Below are 19,716 nucleotides of genomic sequence, written 5' to 3'. Positions count from 1 at the left end.
CCATGAATTGTGTTTTTTAAGAAAATATTTTAACTACATCAATTTTAAAAAAACAAAATCGTCACGAATTTAATAATAGAAGATACAATTTTTATGTATAAATTATTTTAAATGGAAAATTAGTTTAATAAATGAAAATCTAATTTGTTTCCATATATAAGTTGAGCACTTTGGAAGGAAAACTTTAGAGACGTTGTATTCTCTTAGTACATAGGACTATAGGAAGATTTATTCTTTTAAAATTTGCACATCATTAATATTTATCAGTTCACTCCATTGTATTTTGATATGAAACAAAAAAATGAAATGGAAAACTAATAAAAAAATTTATTTAAGTTGTGAATTTTTTTAGTGAATGCTTTTTGTCATAAAGCTAATAGTAAGCATGTGTCAAGTTATTCTCTACAGTAATAATTATTGCATTACTGAAAAATTTAGCAACTTATACTTTATAATTTAATATTAATTTTATTTTATTTTAATGAAAAAAACATAATTATGAATTTATTTAAAAAAATAGAGTTTATTTATAAAATTATATTTATTGAAAAGATAATAATGTAATGAAAGAAAAATTTTATTTATTACCTTATTTAGCTAGATGCTTTTTGGAGGGAAAACTAAGAGAATTTTTATTCTCTTAGTAGTAGGGGGGATTTATATATTTATGTCATTTAATATTTTACATTCTATACAAAATTATCTCCAATCTTTTTATGATATAAAAAGAAATTCTTTTTTTTTTTTTGGTTTAAAGAATCATACGAAAAAATTCATTGCTTTTCCATGATAAAAATTTGCGGCTAAAAATATATTATCAGTAAAATTTTATAAAATAACTTCATTAATCTCTCAGTAATAGGAAAAACTTTCATTGAAATACTCATTTCATGATTAATACGATTTAAACTTTGATTTTTCAAATCATAACTAGTTTTATGGCCCGTGAAATTCACGGAATGTTTTGTTTTTTTTTTTTTTTTTTTTTTTTGCAAGAAGGGTATTACTCATATATTCCAAAAAATAGGAGTACAAGAGTTTTCTTACAAAGATATATCCTTTATACCATATACAAAACTCCTCCACTATCTATACAAGAGGGCTATAAGTCTAAGAAATGAATATTGTATCTATGTCAAGTAATACATTTTCAGGACCTCTACACGCTAGGGAGTGCAGTGACAGTGAATTTTAGTTCACTAAAAACAGCCTGGACAGATCTCTCCTGATCCCTAAATGCTCGAGCATTCCTCTCAGCCCAAACAGCATAAACCAGACTACCAATACCGCAGATAATCAAAGGTTGCTTACTTCCCTAACCCCTGCTATGCAAAGTAATCAAGGAGTAGAGTGAAGTGATGGAGGAAGGTATCTGTATCCACTGTTGCAGAAGAGTAAGTAATCCTGCAGCATAAGGACAAGCAAAGAACAAGTGATCTGCACACTCAGCTGCAGCTTTGCACAAGTAGCATCTATTCACAATGGTGATCCCTCGAGTAATTAAGAGATCTTGGGTAGCTAGCTTCCTTTGAATAGCTAGCATGAGGATGATTTTATGCCTTGGAAGGATAGTAGTTCTGAATAGCTTTATAGACAAAGAAGGACAGGATAAGAACATCTCGTGCTATCATAAGCTTTCTTCACAGAGAACTTATTCTTGATAATGCGGTTGGAGAGCATAGCCTAAATCGCTCAACATTGCCTAGTCGCTTAATGCAAGCATCTCTAAGGAGAAGAACTCCTCCGAGACTTTCGAGAAACATCCCTAATAGCAAGGTCCCAGATAGAGCATTGTGTTAAGAAATACTTTGTAACCCAGGAAGTCCAGATTGCTCCAGTCCCTCTATCCAAATGCCAAAGCCATTTCAAAGATGGCGACTTTGTTCCGTCATGCAAACATCCTTAACCTGAAACCCCTTCCTCCCAGGGTGCACAAATGCTCACGGGCTTTAAAGATGTGCTTCTTCTTGCTTTGTCAAATCTTCCCGAAAAATATCTCTGCTAAGCTTGGAAATAAGAAGACAAATCTGTTGTGGTAGTAATAATCCAAAGTGCACCGTGTTGTTGAGACCAAAAACTATGGAGTTCAGGGACTTGAATTCTTCCAAAGATAAGAAAGATCTTGAATAGAGTAGGTCCCCTTTAGAGTCTAAAGCTTTAGAATCAAAGCATTATACATGTCCATAGTAAGCCTGGAATCATTTATTGGATAGCCCAGATATCCGAAGGAAAGGATCCCTCCTTAATCCCAACTCTTTCCATAATAAGATCCTTAATCGTAGGATTCACACCCCCAAAATAAATGTCGCTTTTCTCCAAGTTAGGCTGTCAAGCTCGACCAATGGGAGAAGGTGCTCAAAATGGCGTAGCTTTTTGTTGTCAAGGCAAATCCCCTCTAGTAAATATCATGAGATTATCAAAAAAAACCGATGAGTGAGCTTGAGTTTTGAACATCTAGGATGATAGGAAACATCAGAAGAAAGGCACATTGTTCTAAGCTGTCTAGATAAGATCTCCATGCTTAAAACAAACAAATAAGGGGATAAAGGATCCCCTTGCCTCACACCACTTTGCCCTTTGAAGAAACCATGGTGTGTACCATTTACTTTAAGAGTAAACCAAGAGCCAGTGACACAAGCCATGACCCATTTGATGAAAGTGGGAGGGAAATTAAGACCAGCTAGCATGTTCCTGATGAAGGACCATTGTAAAGTGTCAAATGCCTTACTAATGTCAACCTTAAGCATGCATCTAGGGGTGATATTCTTTCTTCCATAGCCCTTAAGAAGGCCTTGGGTAAGCATCACATTCTCAAACAAACTCCTACCCCGAACAAAAAGCACTGCTGCCTCGCCCAATAATTTCGGAATAACAGTTTGGAGCCTAGCATTAAGATCTTACTGATGGTTTTATAGACAGTAGAGCAACAAGAGATAGGTCTAAAGTCTTTTACAGTTTGTGGGAAAGCCTTCTTAGGTATTAATGAGACCAAAGTAGTATTAGCTTGCGTGGGCAAGAAACCAGTTTTAAAAAAGTCCTCCACAGCTAGACAAAAATCATTTCCAACAATCTCCCAAGCTTTCTTGAAAAATCCAGCAGAAAAACCATCCATACCTGGACTTTTGTTAGAATCTATATCAAACAAAGCCTTCTTGATTTCACTCCGTGTGACAGAACAAGAAGAGCCTCATGGCCATCATTGCTGACACATGGTCCATTTGAGAGCACACCAGGATCAATAGGAGCTACCTGGACAGTATTGCCTAAGAGCTCTTTATAATAGTCAACAAAAGTTTCTCCCACCTCCTGCAAACCAGTGTGATGAGTATCATTGTGACCTTTAATGTCACCTATCATTTGCTGCTGCTGCCTTTCCTTTATTTTATTGAAGAAGAATTTAGAGCTGGTATCATTATATTTAATGCTATGCATCTTAGCTCTCTGAGAGAGCATCTGTAGCTCAGTATCTTTAAGTGCCCAAAGCTCTTTAGAAAGTTCATTTTCCCGATTGATGAGAAGATCATTAATAGGGTCCCGCCTAAGCTTTCTAAAACACTTTGGAGAGCTCCTCTTTTTTTGTTTTAATCTTCTCCCCAATATTAGCATAGTGTTCGAGAATGCAAGTGCCGAGCACCTTTTAACAAACTTTGAGCTTGCTCATTAGACGAAACATAGAGTTACCAGTGGGACTATGAGTCCAAGCTTCATCCACCAACTGAAGGAACTGAGGGTGTTCAGTCCAGCAGTGGAGAGCTGTAACAATGGCGGTTTTACGTAACAGAATGATGAATTTCAGAGAATATTCTCTCTAGTTTCTCTCTCTAGGCTATTATTATTATTATTATTATTGAAATTCCACGGGATGTTTTGTTTTGAATGTGATGTTTCTAGTGTTTTTAGTAATTGAAATTTTATAAAATATCAAAACATATAGTAAGCTCACCTTATGAATAAGTCATCATTGATTGCGTACTAAAATTACGGGCATTTACATATTAACATAAATATCAAAGTCGATAAATTAAATAAGCCAAAGTAGGTGAATATTGCTATTTTTTCGAAGGTAAAATGATGAAAAAACTAAACAAATACCAAAATAAAATATACATTTGAAAAAAAAGAAAAAAAAAACTTCTAGTCATTCACGTTGATGTCGTCAATCTTGTAGTTAGTCTCCAATATATAGTTATTTAAGCAATCCTAGTATTTTACTTTTCTATATAGTCTTCTTTTTCCAACGAATCGACCCTATAATAAAAAAAAAAAAAAGTAACTCAGTAATTAGTCTGAATTAACCAACAAAATAGTGAAATTTGTTTTACGCAATATTATCGTTATTAACTTAAGTTTCCTCTTAAATAGTGAAAGAAAAAGGGAATGAGAATGAAGTCGTAGAGATGTAAGTATATTAACCTTTGAATAGCTCAACACCACAAATCTTGATAGCCCCTAAATGAGAACAAAACAAACACAAATGATGAAATTGAAAATATAATGAACATTTCTTAACCCAATGGAACTCTCAAAAAAAGTAAATAAATTAGTTAATAATTTTAAAACCTTATACACTTAGTTTGATGTTAATAGAATGATAGAAAAGTTTAATGATATATTTAGTTATACTGACGATAGAGATAAGAAAAATTGTATCTTATAAGTTTTAGCTTCCATCAAAAATATATAAAGAATTGAGGATGCGTTTTATGACTTTTGAGCATCCTTTTTTAATTATTATCAAGATTAATATAGGTATAAATATGAATCAAGGTACATGACTTTTGGGCATCATTTTTCATTATTATGAAATTTAATATAAACATTAATAAGGAATAAAGAGAAATGGAATGTATAAGTTTTGCTTGATTATTATTATTATAATTTCTTTTTTTTACAAGATCCACTTTACAGGAGATTGATTTAAGATGTTGTCTTTTTTTTTTCTTTTAAAAAAATATGACATGTAAATGATGATAGTTAGTTTTGCTTGCCTTTTAATTAGATTTATATATTTTATATTTAGATTATTGAGTTATAAATTTTTCTCATTATTATGAAAATTAATATAGACATAAATATGGAGCAAAGGAGAAATGGAATGTAAAAAGTTTGCTTTATTATTATTCTTTTTTTTTTTTTTAACAAAATTCACTTTGCATGAGAGTGGTTTAGAAAGTATCTTATGAAATTTTAAATATGATGTTCAGATAATGGTAAATAGTTTGGCTTACTTTTTAATTATAGATTATAGTTTTATAAATTCAATTATTATTCCATGCATGTCATATTGTCAATATAATTAAATAATCAATAAAAATGAATAAGAATTAACGGGGTGTGAAAATGTCACGTGAAATGAAATTGAATGTTCTAAGCCACCTTTTTAATTAGATAGTATAGATTTCATGCAATGTTATTGATAATTGAGTATGTCATCTTCCTGCAATTTCAATACAAACACAAAAACATTAACTAAATAATATTCTTACTATTAATAAATTTAAAACATAATAAGGATAAAAAGCAAAAGAATTCATTTAATTATCTATGTATGTATACTTTACCTACAAACTTTTTGAATAAAAATGAAAATTAGGATTGTTATAATAGTTATATAGGAAACTTTTTGTTATTAATTATTGATTAATTTCAACAATTTATTCGAGGGAAGAGGAACGATTTTGTAAATTAAAAGGGAGATAAAAAAAAAATATGATAACTACAAATTATAATGATGGTGAGAGAAAACCAAAAAACCATCCTATTAAATAAAATAAATTAAAGGCTAAATAAACAAGTAGATTAATAACCAAATTTATGAGAGGAGAATAAAGAGTTTGTATTAATTTATTTTTTGTGTTTGTAATTAATTTTTTTAAATTTTTTTTGTACTTATAAGTTATAAGCATGTGACAGTTTTAAAGATAACTTTTTAATACATAGTCTAGACTTTTATAATATTGTATAAATAAATAATCAAGTAATCAATATAGATGAATTAGTATTTATCAATAAAAAATCGACATGTGGATTAAAATTAAATGTTTTAATTAGCCTTTTAACTATATTGTACAGATACAATTTTTTTTTTCAACTTCATTTATTCTTCTTCGTTCTTAATTTCTTATGTATTCAGTTTTTTTTATTTCGAATACATATAATACCACTCCATATGAAATATCTTGAAATTATTCACTTATAGTTAATGCGTATTTTTTTATTTTAGTTTTTTTTTTTGAGTTAGTTAAGTTAAAGTTAATGGAATATGGATGGATTTTTAAAAGAAATAAGTGAATTAAATTAATGCAATATAATAATAAATTGATAATCCATATCATATTAGTTTGCCATGTCACATTGTTATTGTGTACGTGGCTTTTTTTTCATCCCATGTGGCATTGTCTACGTGGCATTTTTAGGCTAGCCTTTTTAATAATATTTTATAGATATAATGATAAGAAACGTAAAAAAAAAAAATTAGCTAATCTATATTTCATATATAAGTATAATATACTAAAAAAAAGTAAAATTCTATATATACTGTGTATACATTGCATGGGAGCTAAACTAGTAAAGGTACAATTGGCTGAGAATAAAGCATCAATATGTCCCATGGTTTGTATTGACATACAAACGGGTCCTCTCTTCTTAATAATGAATATTGTCTTCATACAAACAAATCGGTAATGGAAGCATTGAATTAGCGGATACAGGACGTAGTGATTTTGGACATTTTCGGATCATGTAATTTTTTCGATAACAGTGCCTTTTCTTTTACTAATAGAAAGTTTAATAGAGCCGCTCATGAGTTAATACTATATGTTAAGGCGTGGCAATTCTGTAGTAAAAATTAATTTGCATTGATTTATAAGCAAAGACTAGCCCTGTTCTTTTGGACTTAAAGTTGCTGAACTTAACTTAATTTTTCTGAACTTAACTTAATTTTTCTGAACTTAACTTAATTTTGCCGAACTTTTCTGAACTTAATTTTGCTGAACTTAATTTTATTGAACTTAATTTTGCTGAATTTTTCTGAACTTAATTTTACTGAACTTAACTTATAATAGCTTAACTTTTCTGAATTAAAAGAATATTACTTAAATTAACTTAATTTAATTTCACTTAATAATAATAATAATAATAATAATAATAATAATAATAATAATAATAATAATAATAATAATAATAATAATAATAATAATAATAATAATAACTTAAAACACAATTAAAGATAATAAAACACTTCCTTTATATAAATTAATATGTTCGTACAGATACATAAAAATAAAAAGTAAATCACATATTACTTTTTTTTTTCTAATCATCTAGTTCCATGTTATCATCTTTCTCGTCACTTTCTTCATCTTCATATGAGCTCACCTCGTCAAATCCTTTGCCTCGCCAAATGTTTTTGACTTCTCAAGTTGTATTACAGGAATCTCAAGAGTGTGCATCCGTATAAAATTAAATTATCAATTGTGATTGGTGTGGAAAATTATGGAGTTTTGATGCCTTTGTGTGGTTTTAATGGGTGGGTTACGAGATAAGTAAGAATTCGGGGTTGAAATAAATACCTTTGTTTTTTTTGTTTGAAAAAAAATATAGAATATATATAATTAATCTCGCGTTGTTTATACAATCGATTTGAACGAAAATCGTATCTTTTTTTGTAAAACTCGTCAATATTATGAAACTTATAATTTTGCTTAACTTTTCTGAACTTAATTTTTCTGAACTTTTCTGAACTTAATTTTGCTGAACTTTTCTGAACTTAATTTTGCTGAACTTAATTTTGCTGAACTTAAATTTGGTGAACTTGGAGCCGAACTTTTCTGAACTTAACTTAATTATGCTGAACTTAACTTAAAAGAGAATGACTTTAAGTCCAAAAAAAACAGGATCTAATTGTCCTGAAACATTGTTAATGCTCAATTAATCAATCTAAAACAATACAATTAATTTAAAATTAACCCAATCAAAAAAATCTCAACAAAATTGAAATCTTATTCACGCATAACCTTTTTAAGTAGATGTCGGACATCTTTATCATCATGAGAATGAGCTTCCTCTACCTCAAAAAACTTGGCATGAACAGCTTTTAATAAACCCAAAACCCTAGCAAGTTCGTCATCATAATCCGAAAACCCGGTCCTGTGGAAAAATGTATAAGGTTGAATTTTGATAAGATTATCTCTATCTTCTACCTCCCAAACCGTATCTAAATCATCCACAATCAAAACGACTCGTTGATGCGACAAGACAACATCGAGGCCCTTTCGATACGTCTTGGTACAATCCTCCTTAGAAATCACCTTCGTAAACCTGACCGTGTCTGGTTCCTCGAGTATCTTGGCAATTTCTCTTGCATAGGGTTGATCGGCCATAGTATAAATCGACAAATCGAACATTTTACTAACTTGTCTAAGGAAATCACGAGCTCCTGGCCGTAACTTGACCAACATCTCACCTTTCAAAATCTCGTAAATGTCATCGTGTTTGGCAATGTCGGTCGATTTGTTGTTGTTGGCGTTAATAGCATGAATAAGAGTGTTGTCTAAATCAAGAACTAAATGAAGTTTCTTACGATGCATTAGAAACTGCAAATTAAGATCACGAATGCGCCGAATACTATCAACCGAGAGCGATTCCATGTAGCTAAACTTGAAGGATGGATTATTGCACTTGTTTGTTTGTAAGCAGGAAAACTAGGTTTGTTTTGTCTTGTGAATTGTGATATGTATAAGATCGATACTTATATGAAGGGCTTATATATATATAGACTTTAGTGAGGTATGATTAGGAAAGTAGAGAGAATTTAGGAAATAATTGGGAATATTTTTATAATTGTATAATACGGAGTATATGGCGTCTATTTTTATTAATCGAGAATATATAGATATGCTTTAGGCATAATTCACTTGATATATAGCGTGGTCTGTTAGTTCTAGACAGAAAACTGAACCAGCTTGACGAGTTGTTTCCACGCTGTTCATTGATTTACTTTGTCACTTTCATGGACAGGGCTGTCCTCTTATCAATAAGACTCAAATTTGATAGCGGGATTGGATTTGGAGGAATGCTACAACTTAAGTCGCTTTGATGAGGGGACTCGCGATTACCTTGGATTTGTTGTACTATCCTTTCGTCTCATCCATGATCCATACACGAATATGTCTACGTGAACCATCATCATGGGAATCATTGAAAATCGACTTTTCAATTTCCAATTATTTCTTACTTGTATATACGTAGGTAAGAACAATGGTTGGGACTTTAGTTATTGAGCAAGTTTTCTAAGAAACTCCGTCTCATATGAAAATTAGCGCATGTTATTAGTGACACGAATCTTAAGACATCAGGGTAAGATAACCATAGAATGAAGATTGTCTCTAATTCGATATGTTATAGACAGCGAGGAAGCCAGAGCTAAAGACAACAGATAAGAAGCAAGTATAAGCTGGAAAGGAAACTTCAAATGAACTACTAAGAATAAAAAATATTGTAAACAAATGAATGGGACAGAGTCACGGAGCACGGAGGGAATAATAAGTATTAATCCGTAACATAAGTAAATTACTAAGAAAAAATTCAAAACTGAAAAAAGATTACCATTATTCGCCAAGTATAGAAAAGATTTAGAATAGCAATCGAGATTATAGAGCTGAATCCAAGAAAATTCGGAACTTGTTGTAGTATCCCTTTGCCTGATCCATACATGAAGAAGTCTACAAGTATCAGGACCGTAATGATTTTGTACAAGTGCAAGTGACTCATATAAGACTAATAGATACCGGTAAATTATATCCTACATCCAGGAGTAGGGAGTAGGATACTCTCATGGTAGTTATAGAGGGAAAAAATAAAAAATAAAAAATAATAATAACCTACCCACTACATCTTCATACAGTACATTACTAAGTTTGTTCTTCTTTTTCAAATTACTCAATGTACAAATTTTTTAAAATCTTATCAAATTCATGAAATTCTAATTTTAATTTATTTGTACTCAAATTTATCAAGTTTATGAATCATAATCATCAAAATAAATCATCATATTCATTTAAGTTAAAGTGAATATAATTGTGTCTTAGGGTGAATATCACACTAAGTTACATATATTCATCAAATTACCCTATCATATTCACTAATCTCAAAATGAATATAATAGTGTTATATGACGAATACCGTAGTACCTAATACATATTCATCATGTTACACTATCATATTCACTAAACTGGAAGTGAATATAATAGTTACATATGATGAATATCACACTAGATAACATATATTCATCAAATTAAATTACCATATTCACTAAGTTGAGAGTGAATATGATAGTATCATATGATAAATATCACGCCCAAAATAACAAATTTAACCATGAATAATGAAAGAGAAAACAGAAAAATTCAATTCAATTAATAATATATGCGATTTTTAAGGTTTTAACGTATGTAATTTCAACACTTACCTGATAAAATAATCGATCAAAACAGAAAACGAGATTACAAAACTAATAGGATGGATGGAAAATTAAATTTGTGCATAATTTATTTGGTGAATATAAAAACTGTAGATTTGAAATAGGAAAAAGAATGGTTATTTATTGTAGATGATAACTGCTTAATAGTGGGGATGTTAGGAGCTTTTATTCTTTATTTTTATATTTTTTAAATAGGGAGAGTATGAAGTACCCTACACCTGGGTGTAGGGTATAAGAATTGATAGATACCTCGACACGTACTTTGTTTTCCCATTGTCACATTTAAGGTTAGGCAATTTGGAGAAAGTCAAGGCCTCAGTCGACAGATTAAATGATAGGTAATGTGTCTCGTTATTCCCTTTTATTTTAAGGGTAGCGAGCCAGTAAACATAACCCTCAAAATTCAAGGAACGTGACTGCAACAAATACTTGACGTCGTCGTCTATCAAATCTATCTGAACTCTAGGAGAAGTCCATGAACGAGACTAAGGTTATATACCATGGTTTTCGAATCATTCTTCTCGAAATTAAGTTCAACTATATACCTTATAAATAACTCACCGAATCAAACCCAAACCCAAAAGTAACATCCGAACTGATCTTCTTCAAAGACAAGATCCCGTGAAGCGGAATATCAACCACTTTCCTAAGTGCCGGATTCCATAAGAAAATCGACTTTACAGCATTATTGTCAAAGTCGGGTGAAAAAGTGCTGACCAATAAGACTCCATCGACACAAGCCATTGTAGAAATCGTTTTTTTGGCGAAAGCCATTATAGAATTCATAGCACCATCATAATGGGACTTGCATAGTTCAATCTCGTCGAGTATTAAATTTAGGAGCAAATCAGTAGAATAATATGGAACAAGGCATTACAAGGAAAGTATGTATGATGAATCGCCTCAAAGAAACACCATCTACTGTATGTGACGTGGGTTAATCATGTCTACATAAAAGGTCAAACCAATCATCAGCTGAAAATATGCTCAATAATTCAGGTTTTTAAAAGGGTTATTTAATGTGAATACTACAATCTATGGGTGCCCTTCTCAAAATACTACCACCTATAATTTAACTAAGAATACTACCAAGTATGACACCATACCCCTCATATTACAATATGTGGAAGGGCAACCGGAATGACAAGTTGCCTTTGTTTTAAACACACTTATTAACCAGCTTTCTTCCTTCCATTTCCTTTACCTTTACCTTATTACTCCTCCTTTACTTAAGTTTGATTTATACTGAACTTTTGCCTGAACTTTTACCTTTACAAACACACATCTTGTATCACCTTCTTCAACCATTAAACACAAATAGCTAAGAAACCCACCATAGCTGCTCCCGTACACCCAACTCCACGCACCAACTACCAACGCGCATCAAGCAAGGTCACGGAAACCACCCATCGCCACCAATCCTTCTCCTCAGGTCTGCCACTTCAGCTTTGTAACCTACCAATCATGCTCAACCAAAATTAATATCCTTCGGCAAAAGATGAATCAACATTCATATTTCGACTTTCCCACTACATACTTCTTTACCTTTTCTTAAGAACCAACATAAAATGCAATGCCTTTCAAACATTCTGTAACTCCAGCACCATTGAAGCAAACTTCACATATACACACATTGATCGTCATTGAAGATTCTTTAAAGTTTCAACGAATTGCATCAAAATTCAATTTCCAATCGAATTAGGCAGCTAAAAGCATCGAAACGGTCACCAAAGATATAGCCTTTCTCATTCAACTACACTTAATTCCAGAATCCTCAGCTCAATAATCAAAATTAAGACATGGGCAATCCATAACAACAAGTTAAACACATATAATTAACAGTCTACAAAGCAAGATCTCCACCCCATTCTCGTTGCCTTCATCAGCTATTGCCGCCTTGAACCGCCGTGCTCCTCCACCAATAACAGTGGTAATTTTCGAAAACTTAAATCCCCATTTCAATTTGGGGATAAATTTTACTTTAGATTTTGGGTGGTTGTGGAATGGTGGTGTTATTATGGCTGTCAGAATGGATGCACGGGGGTCTTGAATTCGTGATATGTGATCGTGGATAATGGTGGTGGTGGTGATATAGTGAGAGACACCATTACCAGTTACTTGTATGAATTTTGTGAGGTATAAAACTTAGATGTAAATGGAGGATACCTTATTTGTTTGTCTTGATGAAGATTCCTGGATAGTAGCTTATTATTGATTTAAATGATATCTTACTTGAGATTATTGATTAATTATTAAGGCTGGAATTAATAAATGAATATGAAAATGGAGGAAAAATTAAGGAGAAAGGAGAGAGGGGAAGCTGCAGTATTGAGGAGGAAGATGAAAAAAATTAGAAAGGGCCAAAAGTAGAACCGATGTAATGGAGATGTAAAGGGAAGGGGATGAAGTTATAAATAAACAAAAAAAATGGACCCCACGGCATGGTTACCTGCTGCATCAGGTACAAATAAAGGAGGATTCTGTTTTAAGAGAAGTGGTACAATAGTTGGTGATATTCGTAGTTAATCCATAGTTCATAGTATTTTAAGAAGGACCACCATAAATCATAGTATTCCTATTAAATAACCATTTTTAAAAATGGTTATAGCAATGACTTGCGGAATGGAAACCATGATGTTTATACCGTCATATAGAGGTACCAGCTTGAGAATAAAGCATCAACCTGTCCCATGGTTTGTATTGACATACAAACCACAATCAGAATACCAACTAGAGGAAGTATAACGATAATAATGACGTACACCACAGGTCGGTATCAACTTACGGTTGAGTTAGTTATCTTAAAAATGCCAAACTTTCAAGATAACCATCCATGAACTTTATATGATCGTTTGTTATTGAGCAATCCTTTTCCTCGCCGGATTTCATGTCATAAACAGATACTGTCAATTCGTTAACAGCCTCCGATTCCAAATAAACATTACCATTATTCGTCAAATACAGAAATCTACCATTGCAATCGATATTATAGAGCTCAACCCAAGTAAATATGGAGCTTATTGTACCATCCCTCCGCTTGATCCATACACGAATATGCTCAAGTCTACCAACGGAATAATCGACAAGTGCAAGTGACTCATATAAGACGGCTAGACGCCTGGATGTAAACATTACTTGCATTTTGTCACCTTTAACATCAGGCAATTTGGAGCTAGTCAAGGCCTCAGTCGACAGATTAAAACATAGGTAATGTGTCTCGTGATTCCCCGTTGTTTGAATGAGCCAGTACACACAACCTTCATAATTCAAGGAACGTGAAACTCTCGACAAGTACTGGACATTGTCAATCGAACAACCCTTGACTTTAGGCGAAATCCATGAACAAGAACCAAGGTTATATACCATGGTTTTCAAAACATTCTTTTCCAAACTAAGTGCCACCACCTTATAAATATTACTCACCGAGTCAAACCCAAACCCGAAAGTAACATCCTCAGTCTTCTTCAAGGGTCCATAAAGCGGAATAACAACAACTTTCCTAAGTGTCGGGTTCCATAAGAAAATCACGTTTTCACGATTATTTTTGGAGCATTCACGCAAAATAGTGTGGGCCAACAAGACTCCATCGACACAACCCTTTATAGAATTTATAAAGGGATAATAATCATGGGATTCGCAGAGTTTAATCTTCTTAATAGTGGCAAGAGTTTCATTATTTCTAATATTCACTGAACTAAAGTAACCCGAACCAGAAGATGATAAGTAGTACTCACAACCATTCATGTTTTTCTTGCGTAATTGATGAATATGGTGTTGATGGAAATTGCGATCGCAAATAATCGAGTTCCATAATTTGCATACCACCCTTAATTTTAACAAATCTTTCGCTGTTAAACATGTCAAAACTTCATATAATAGTTCCGGAGGTAAACAATTCATCGTCTTTTTCATCTTCATCCTCGATCGAGTCGCGTAAGAGTGCATACTTGAGCGTAAAGAGGGTTTTGGAAATCAACTTAGAGGAGGAATAAATCGTGTCTATAAGAATTAGGTTTTGTTAAAGGTCTATGATATATCCTAAGAAAATATAAGATGAACCCTAAAGGCTAAACCCACGGGATAGAATTCATAGGCCACGGGATGTATTCTCTTTGTGGCTATTTTACCCTCTAATTCCAAACCTCTTGTCAAACGCAACGTCATTCATGTTCTCATGTTTGGCATGAGAGTAATAGGTGAGGAGGTGAGGTGAGGTGCCGTGCATTTTTCATGAAAGGGTAATACATTACCCACCCTCCCCCCGTGTGATGATTAAGAGAGTAAAACATCAGTAATCATTTACCCTTATGCCAAACCTATCATCAATAAACTCATTACCCAAGTAATTAACTTCTCCGGTAATTATCACCCAATTAAAATTTACTCCCGATTATTCCATGGATTCCAGACAAACCCTAAGAGAATAAGAGATTCTCTTATTTTTCGTATAAGCCCTAGAGAATAAGAATTATGTATTTATAAAACTAAAACATTTACAATTAATATCAAAACATCTTTCACGGAAAAAAATTTCAAGGAAAAAAAAATAACATATAGATATCGAAAAATACGGTCAAAGTGGCGTCCTGAAGAACGCAATGAAGCAAATGGGGTGAAAATAGGAGGGCACAAGAATTTTTTGTATCATTATAGAGTAGATTTTAGGGAAATTTCAACTTTGTTGCTCTGAGTTTTGGGCTAATTCCACTTTATTGCCCTGAAATTTAGATATAATTCTAATGTGGAAACAATCCTAGATTTTATAACTCAATCTTTGATAAGTTTTTTTAAAAAAATAAACCGGTCTAATACATGTAAAGATAATTAATAACTTGGTGTTGAGTTATGTTAACAATGCCAAACTTCCTAGATAACCATCTATGGGATATATACCCTCACTAGTGTTTGAGCAAGCCTCTTCCTTGCCGGTTTTCAAGTCGTAAACAGATACTGGTGACCTGGGAACGGACGACGACCTTAAATAAAGACTGCCATTATTTGCCAAGTTTATAAAATATTTATTGTCGCAATTGAGATTATATAGCTCAACCCAAGAAAATTCGGAACTTGTTGTACTATCCTTTCGTCTGATCCATACACGAATATGTCCGCGAAGATCATCACCGCTATAATGATAAAAATCTACAAGTGCAAGTGACTCATATAAGACTGATAGATACCTCGACACATACTGCTTGTCCTCGTAACATTTAGCGTCAGGCAATTTGGAGGAAGTAAAGGCCTCAGTCGACAGATTAAATGATAGGTAATGTGTCTCGTTATTATTCCCTTTTATTTTAACCGTAACGAGCCAGTAAACACAACCCTCAAAATTCAAGGAACGTGAATAATGCAAGAAATACTTGGCGTCGCCAATAATCAAACCTCTCTCGACTTTAAATGAAGTCCATGAACGAGAACTAAGGTTATATACCGCGGTTTTCAAATCATTCATCTCCAAATAAAGTGCCACCACCTTATAAATATTACTCACCGAATCAAACCCAAACCCAAACATAATATCCCAACTACTATTAGTGATCTTGTTCATCAACGGTTCAGAAAGCGGTATATCAACAATTTTCCCAATTGTCGGGTTCCATAACAAGATCATGTTTGCGTAATATTTGCCTAGATGCGAAATAGTAGTGTTGACCAATAAGACTCCATCGACACAAGCCATTATAGAATTCCTTATTCTGGCGAAAGACATTATAGAATTCAAAGCGCGATCATAATGGGAATTGGGTAGGTTAATCTCCTGAATAGAAGCAAGAGTTTTAGCACTACTAATAATCACTGAACTAAAGTAACCTCGGCTATTAGATGATAAGTAGTACTTACAACCATTAATGTTATTCTTTCGTAATTGATCAAGATGGTGTTGATGGAAACTGGGATCGCAGATAATTGAGTTCCATAATTTGCATACGACCCTTAATTTTGACAAATCTTTCGCAGGAACACATGACAAAACTTCGAATAATAATTCCGGAGGTAATAAAAATTTTATCGCTTTTTTCATCTTGGTGCGCGATCGAGTTGAGTAGTAAGTCATACTTCAGCGCAAAGATAGGATAGGAATGGATCGTATGCTTTATATGCGTTAGGTTTTATTGAATCTTATGCTTTATAGTTTATATATGATATGCGTGAGGTTTTGTTGAAGGTAAGAAATAGAGAAACCTTGCAAAACCCGACCAGACACGGGAAAACCGATCCAACGCGAGTATTTATACTAAAATACAACGACGACGGTTTCCTAGTTTTCTAATTCTAGTTTAAGGAAAATACAATATTAACATAAACTCTAGTTTTCCTAATGTAAACCAAATAAGCATACACGGTCCTTGCACGACTCCGCCAGCTTTGTCAAGCTTCCAAGGACTTGACAAGGATCAAATTGCTTATCAAAGACCGTTAGTTTGCTCAAATCTTACAGCTGAAGGGGACTAGTGAAGACAATCTTAAAGTTTGTTGACTGAAAATCATAGCTCCTCGAAGACGTGCAAATACCTAGCAGACTGTCAATGAAGACATCAGAGTAAGATAACCATAGAATGAAGATTCATTGATTTGATATGTTATAGACAGCAAGAGGAAGCCGGAGCTAAATATATATAACAGATCAGAAGCAAGTATAAGCTGGAAAGGAAACTTCAAATGAACAGCTATAATTCGAGGGAGTATATGTTGATTAAAATACCTCTCATAAAGAATGTTAAAGTATTGTAAATAAATGAATGGGATGACAGAGTCACGGAGCACAGAGGGAATAATAAGTACTCCCCCGTCCCAGTCAATTGTTGTCCTTTGGTTTTGGCACAAAGACCAGGGAAAGAGGAATGGACCAATTACTAAATGACGAATGGAATAAATTGAGCGTGAATGATCAAATTATTCACCAAATTCATTCTTAAAATAGAAAGGACAACAACTCACTGAGATACTCCAATATGAAAAAGGACAACAAATGACCGGGACAGAGGGAGTATCAATCTGTAACATAAATAGTACCTTGGCGGTTGACGTTACCTACTACTTCTTATAATAACTTGGTGTTGAGTTATGTTAACAATACCAAACTTCCTAGATAACCATCCATGAAGTCTATATCCCCACTAGTTTTTGAGCAAGCCTTTTCCTTGTCGGCTTTCAAATCGTAAACAGAAGCTCTCTCAACAGGAATGGACCACGATTGTAAATAAAGATTACCATTATTCGCCAAGTACCTATGAATAAAAGATTATAAAGCTCAACCCAAGAAAATTCGGAACTAGTTGTTGTACTATCCTTTCGCCTGATCCATACACCTACATGTCCAAAGGGATCATCATCGGAATAATCTACAAGTGCAAGTGACTCATATAAGACTGATAGACGCCTTAATGAATATTTTGATTGCCCGTCATCACGTTTAATGTCAGGCAATTTGGAACAAGTCAAGGCCTCATTCGACAGATTAAAACATAGGTAGTGTGTGTCCTTATTCGACGTTATTTCAGGCTTAGAGAGCCAGTAAACATAACCTTCAAAATTCAAGGAACGTAGATGCGATAAATACTTGACGTTGTCAATCAAACCTATCTGAACTTTAGGAGAATTCCATAAACGAGAACTAAGGTTATATACCATGGTTTTCAAATCATTCTTCTCGAAATTAAGTTCAACTACCTTATAAATATTACTCACTGAATCAAACCCAAACCCAAACTGAATATCAATCCAAGTGGTATTCTTTGATGATCCATAAAGCGGGATATCAACAACTTTCCTAATTGTCGGGTTCCACAAGAAAATCTCGTTTACATAATTATTGTCAGTGTCTTGCGAAATAATGTGGATCAACAAGACTCCATCAACCGAACCCTTTATGAAACTTATAGCGTGATTATGTCGTAGAGAATGGGAGTCGCATAGTTTAATCTCCTCGATAAAAGCAAGAGTTTTACTACTTCTAATATTCATTGAACTAATAAAGTAACCTCGGCTAGAAGACGATATGTAGTACTTATAACCATGAATGTTTTTCTTGCGTAATTGATGAAGATGGTGTTGATGGAAACTGCGATCACAGATAATCGAGTTCCATAATTTGCATACAACCCTTAATTTTAACAAATCTTTCGCAGGAACACATGACAAAACATCGAATAATAATTCCGGAGGTAAATAATTTATAGCCTTTTTCATCTTCATTCCCGATCGAGTTGAGCAATAAGTCATACTTCAGCGCAAAGAGGGCTTTGGAAATCGGATACGATTATGCTCTATATATGAAAGGGTTTTATATACTTTTATTGAATTGCGTGCTCTATATGCGTTATGACTTATGCGTGAGCTTTTGTTGAAGGTCTATATAGACATTAGACCTGCCAAAACCCGACTGCACTCCAGAAAACCGATCTGACGCCCGATATCAAACCCATCTGTTACCCGATAATATTATAACTAGGTTTGGTGCCCGGCTTCGCCCGGGCTACCTCTATTTATCGTTAAATTTTATTTTCAATTAAATAAACTATATTGGAGTTGTCTAACTCACACGTTTACTATTAGTAATATACTCCCTCTGTTTTTTTTTAATTGTCATTCTCACTTTTCGAGACACTCACTTCTCTCTTCAATATCTCTCAAAATATATGACTAAATATGTTGAAATGTATACTCACATTAAAGCTCCATTCGTAAGGAATTTTATGGTGTAATTTTTATAATTTTCCGACCAATATATTTTTGTATAAATTGAATTCAAAGGCTCACCTCGTATATTGAAAACGTCAATTATTTTAGAACGGAGGAAGTATTTTTCTATGTCATATCTTGTAATTATGATGAAATGTAAAATTTATTTTCAAATTATGAGACACGTTTATTACCCACTATTAATATTATTACTTTCACGACATTCTTTTTTAATATCATTACGTTCACTACTCTCGTGGTTACTATTATTTCTTTTACTAATTCCTCTATTTTTTTTCCGTTAAATCATTATTCCCGTTAATTTTATCCGGCCTATATTTAAATAAATAAAATATTTTCTTGAGTCGATTGGTTATTTAATGTTTATACTTTTTCTCATTGTTACCACTGTTACTTTCACTACATTCTTTATTACATTCACTACTCTTACTGTCATTATTATAACCGTCACTACCACATTAATACTAATACCGTTAATTTTATTAATCTCATTGCTGCTACTATTACTTTTACTACATTTAATTTAATTT

The 19,716-nt window shown here is 32.9% G+C and overlaps 2 protein-coding genes across 2 annotated transcripts; both read right to left on the bottom strand.

Annotated features, from left to right (window-relative positions):
• Window positions 1–8,000: 8,000 nt before the first annotated feature.
• On the bottom strand, window positions 8,001–8,648 carry LOC141651147 (RNA polymerase II C-terminal domain phosphatase-like 4). Its single transcript, XM_074458868.1, has one exon. The coding sequence runs from the start codon at window positions 8,646–8,648 to the stop codon at window positions 8,001–8,003; it is 648 nt and encodes a 215-aa protein (XP_074314969.1).
• Window positions 8,649–13,276: 4,628 nt separating this feature from the next.
• On the bottom strand, window positions 13,277–14,224 carry LOC141651146 (F-box/kelch-repeat protein At3g06240-like). Its single transcript, XM_074458867.1, has one exon. It carries the CDS (start codon window positions 14,222–14,224, stop codon window positions 13,277–13,279), a length of 948 nt encoding a protein of 315 aa, XP_074314968.1.
• Window positions 14,225–19,716: the final 5,492 nt, after the last annotated feature.

The sequence above is a fragment of the Silene latifolia genome, chromosome 4, assembly GCF_048544455.1.
Source record: "Silene latifolia isolate original U9 population chromosome 4, ASM4854445v1, whole genome shotgun sequence".
In the NCBI taxonomy this organism is placed as follows: Eukaryota; Viridiplantae; Streptophyta; class Magnoliopsida; order Caryophyllales; family Caryophyllaceae; genus Silene; species Silene latifolia.
Note: the sequence above shows the minus strand (reverse complement) of the source record. Positions and strands in the feature narration are given on the sequence as shown.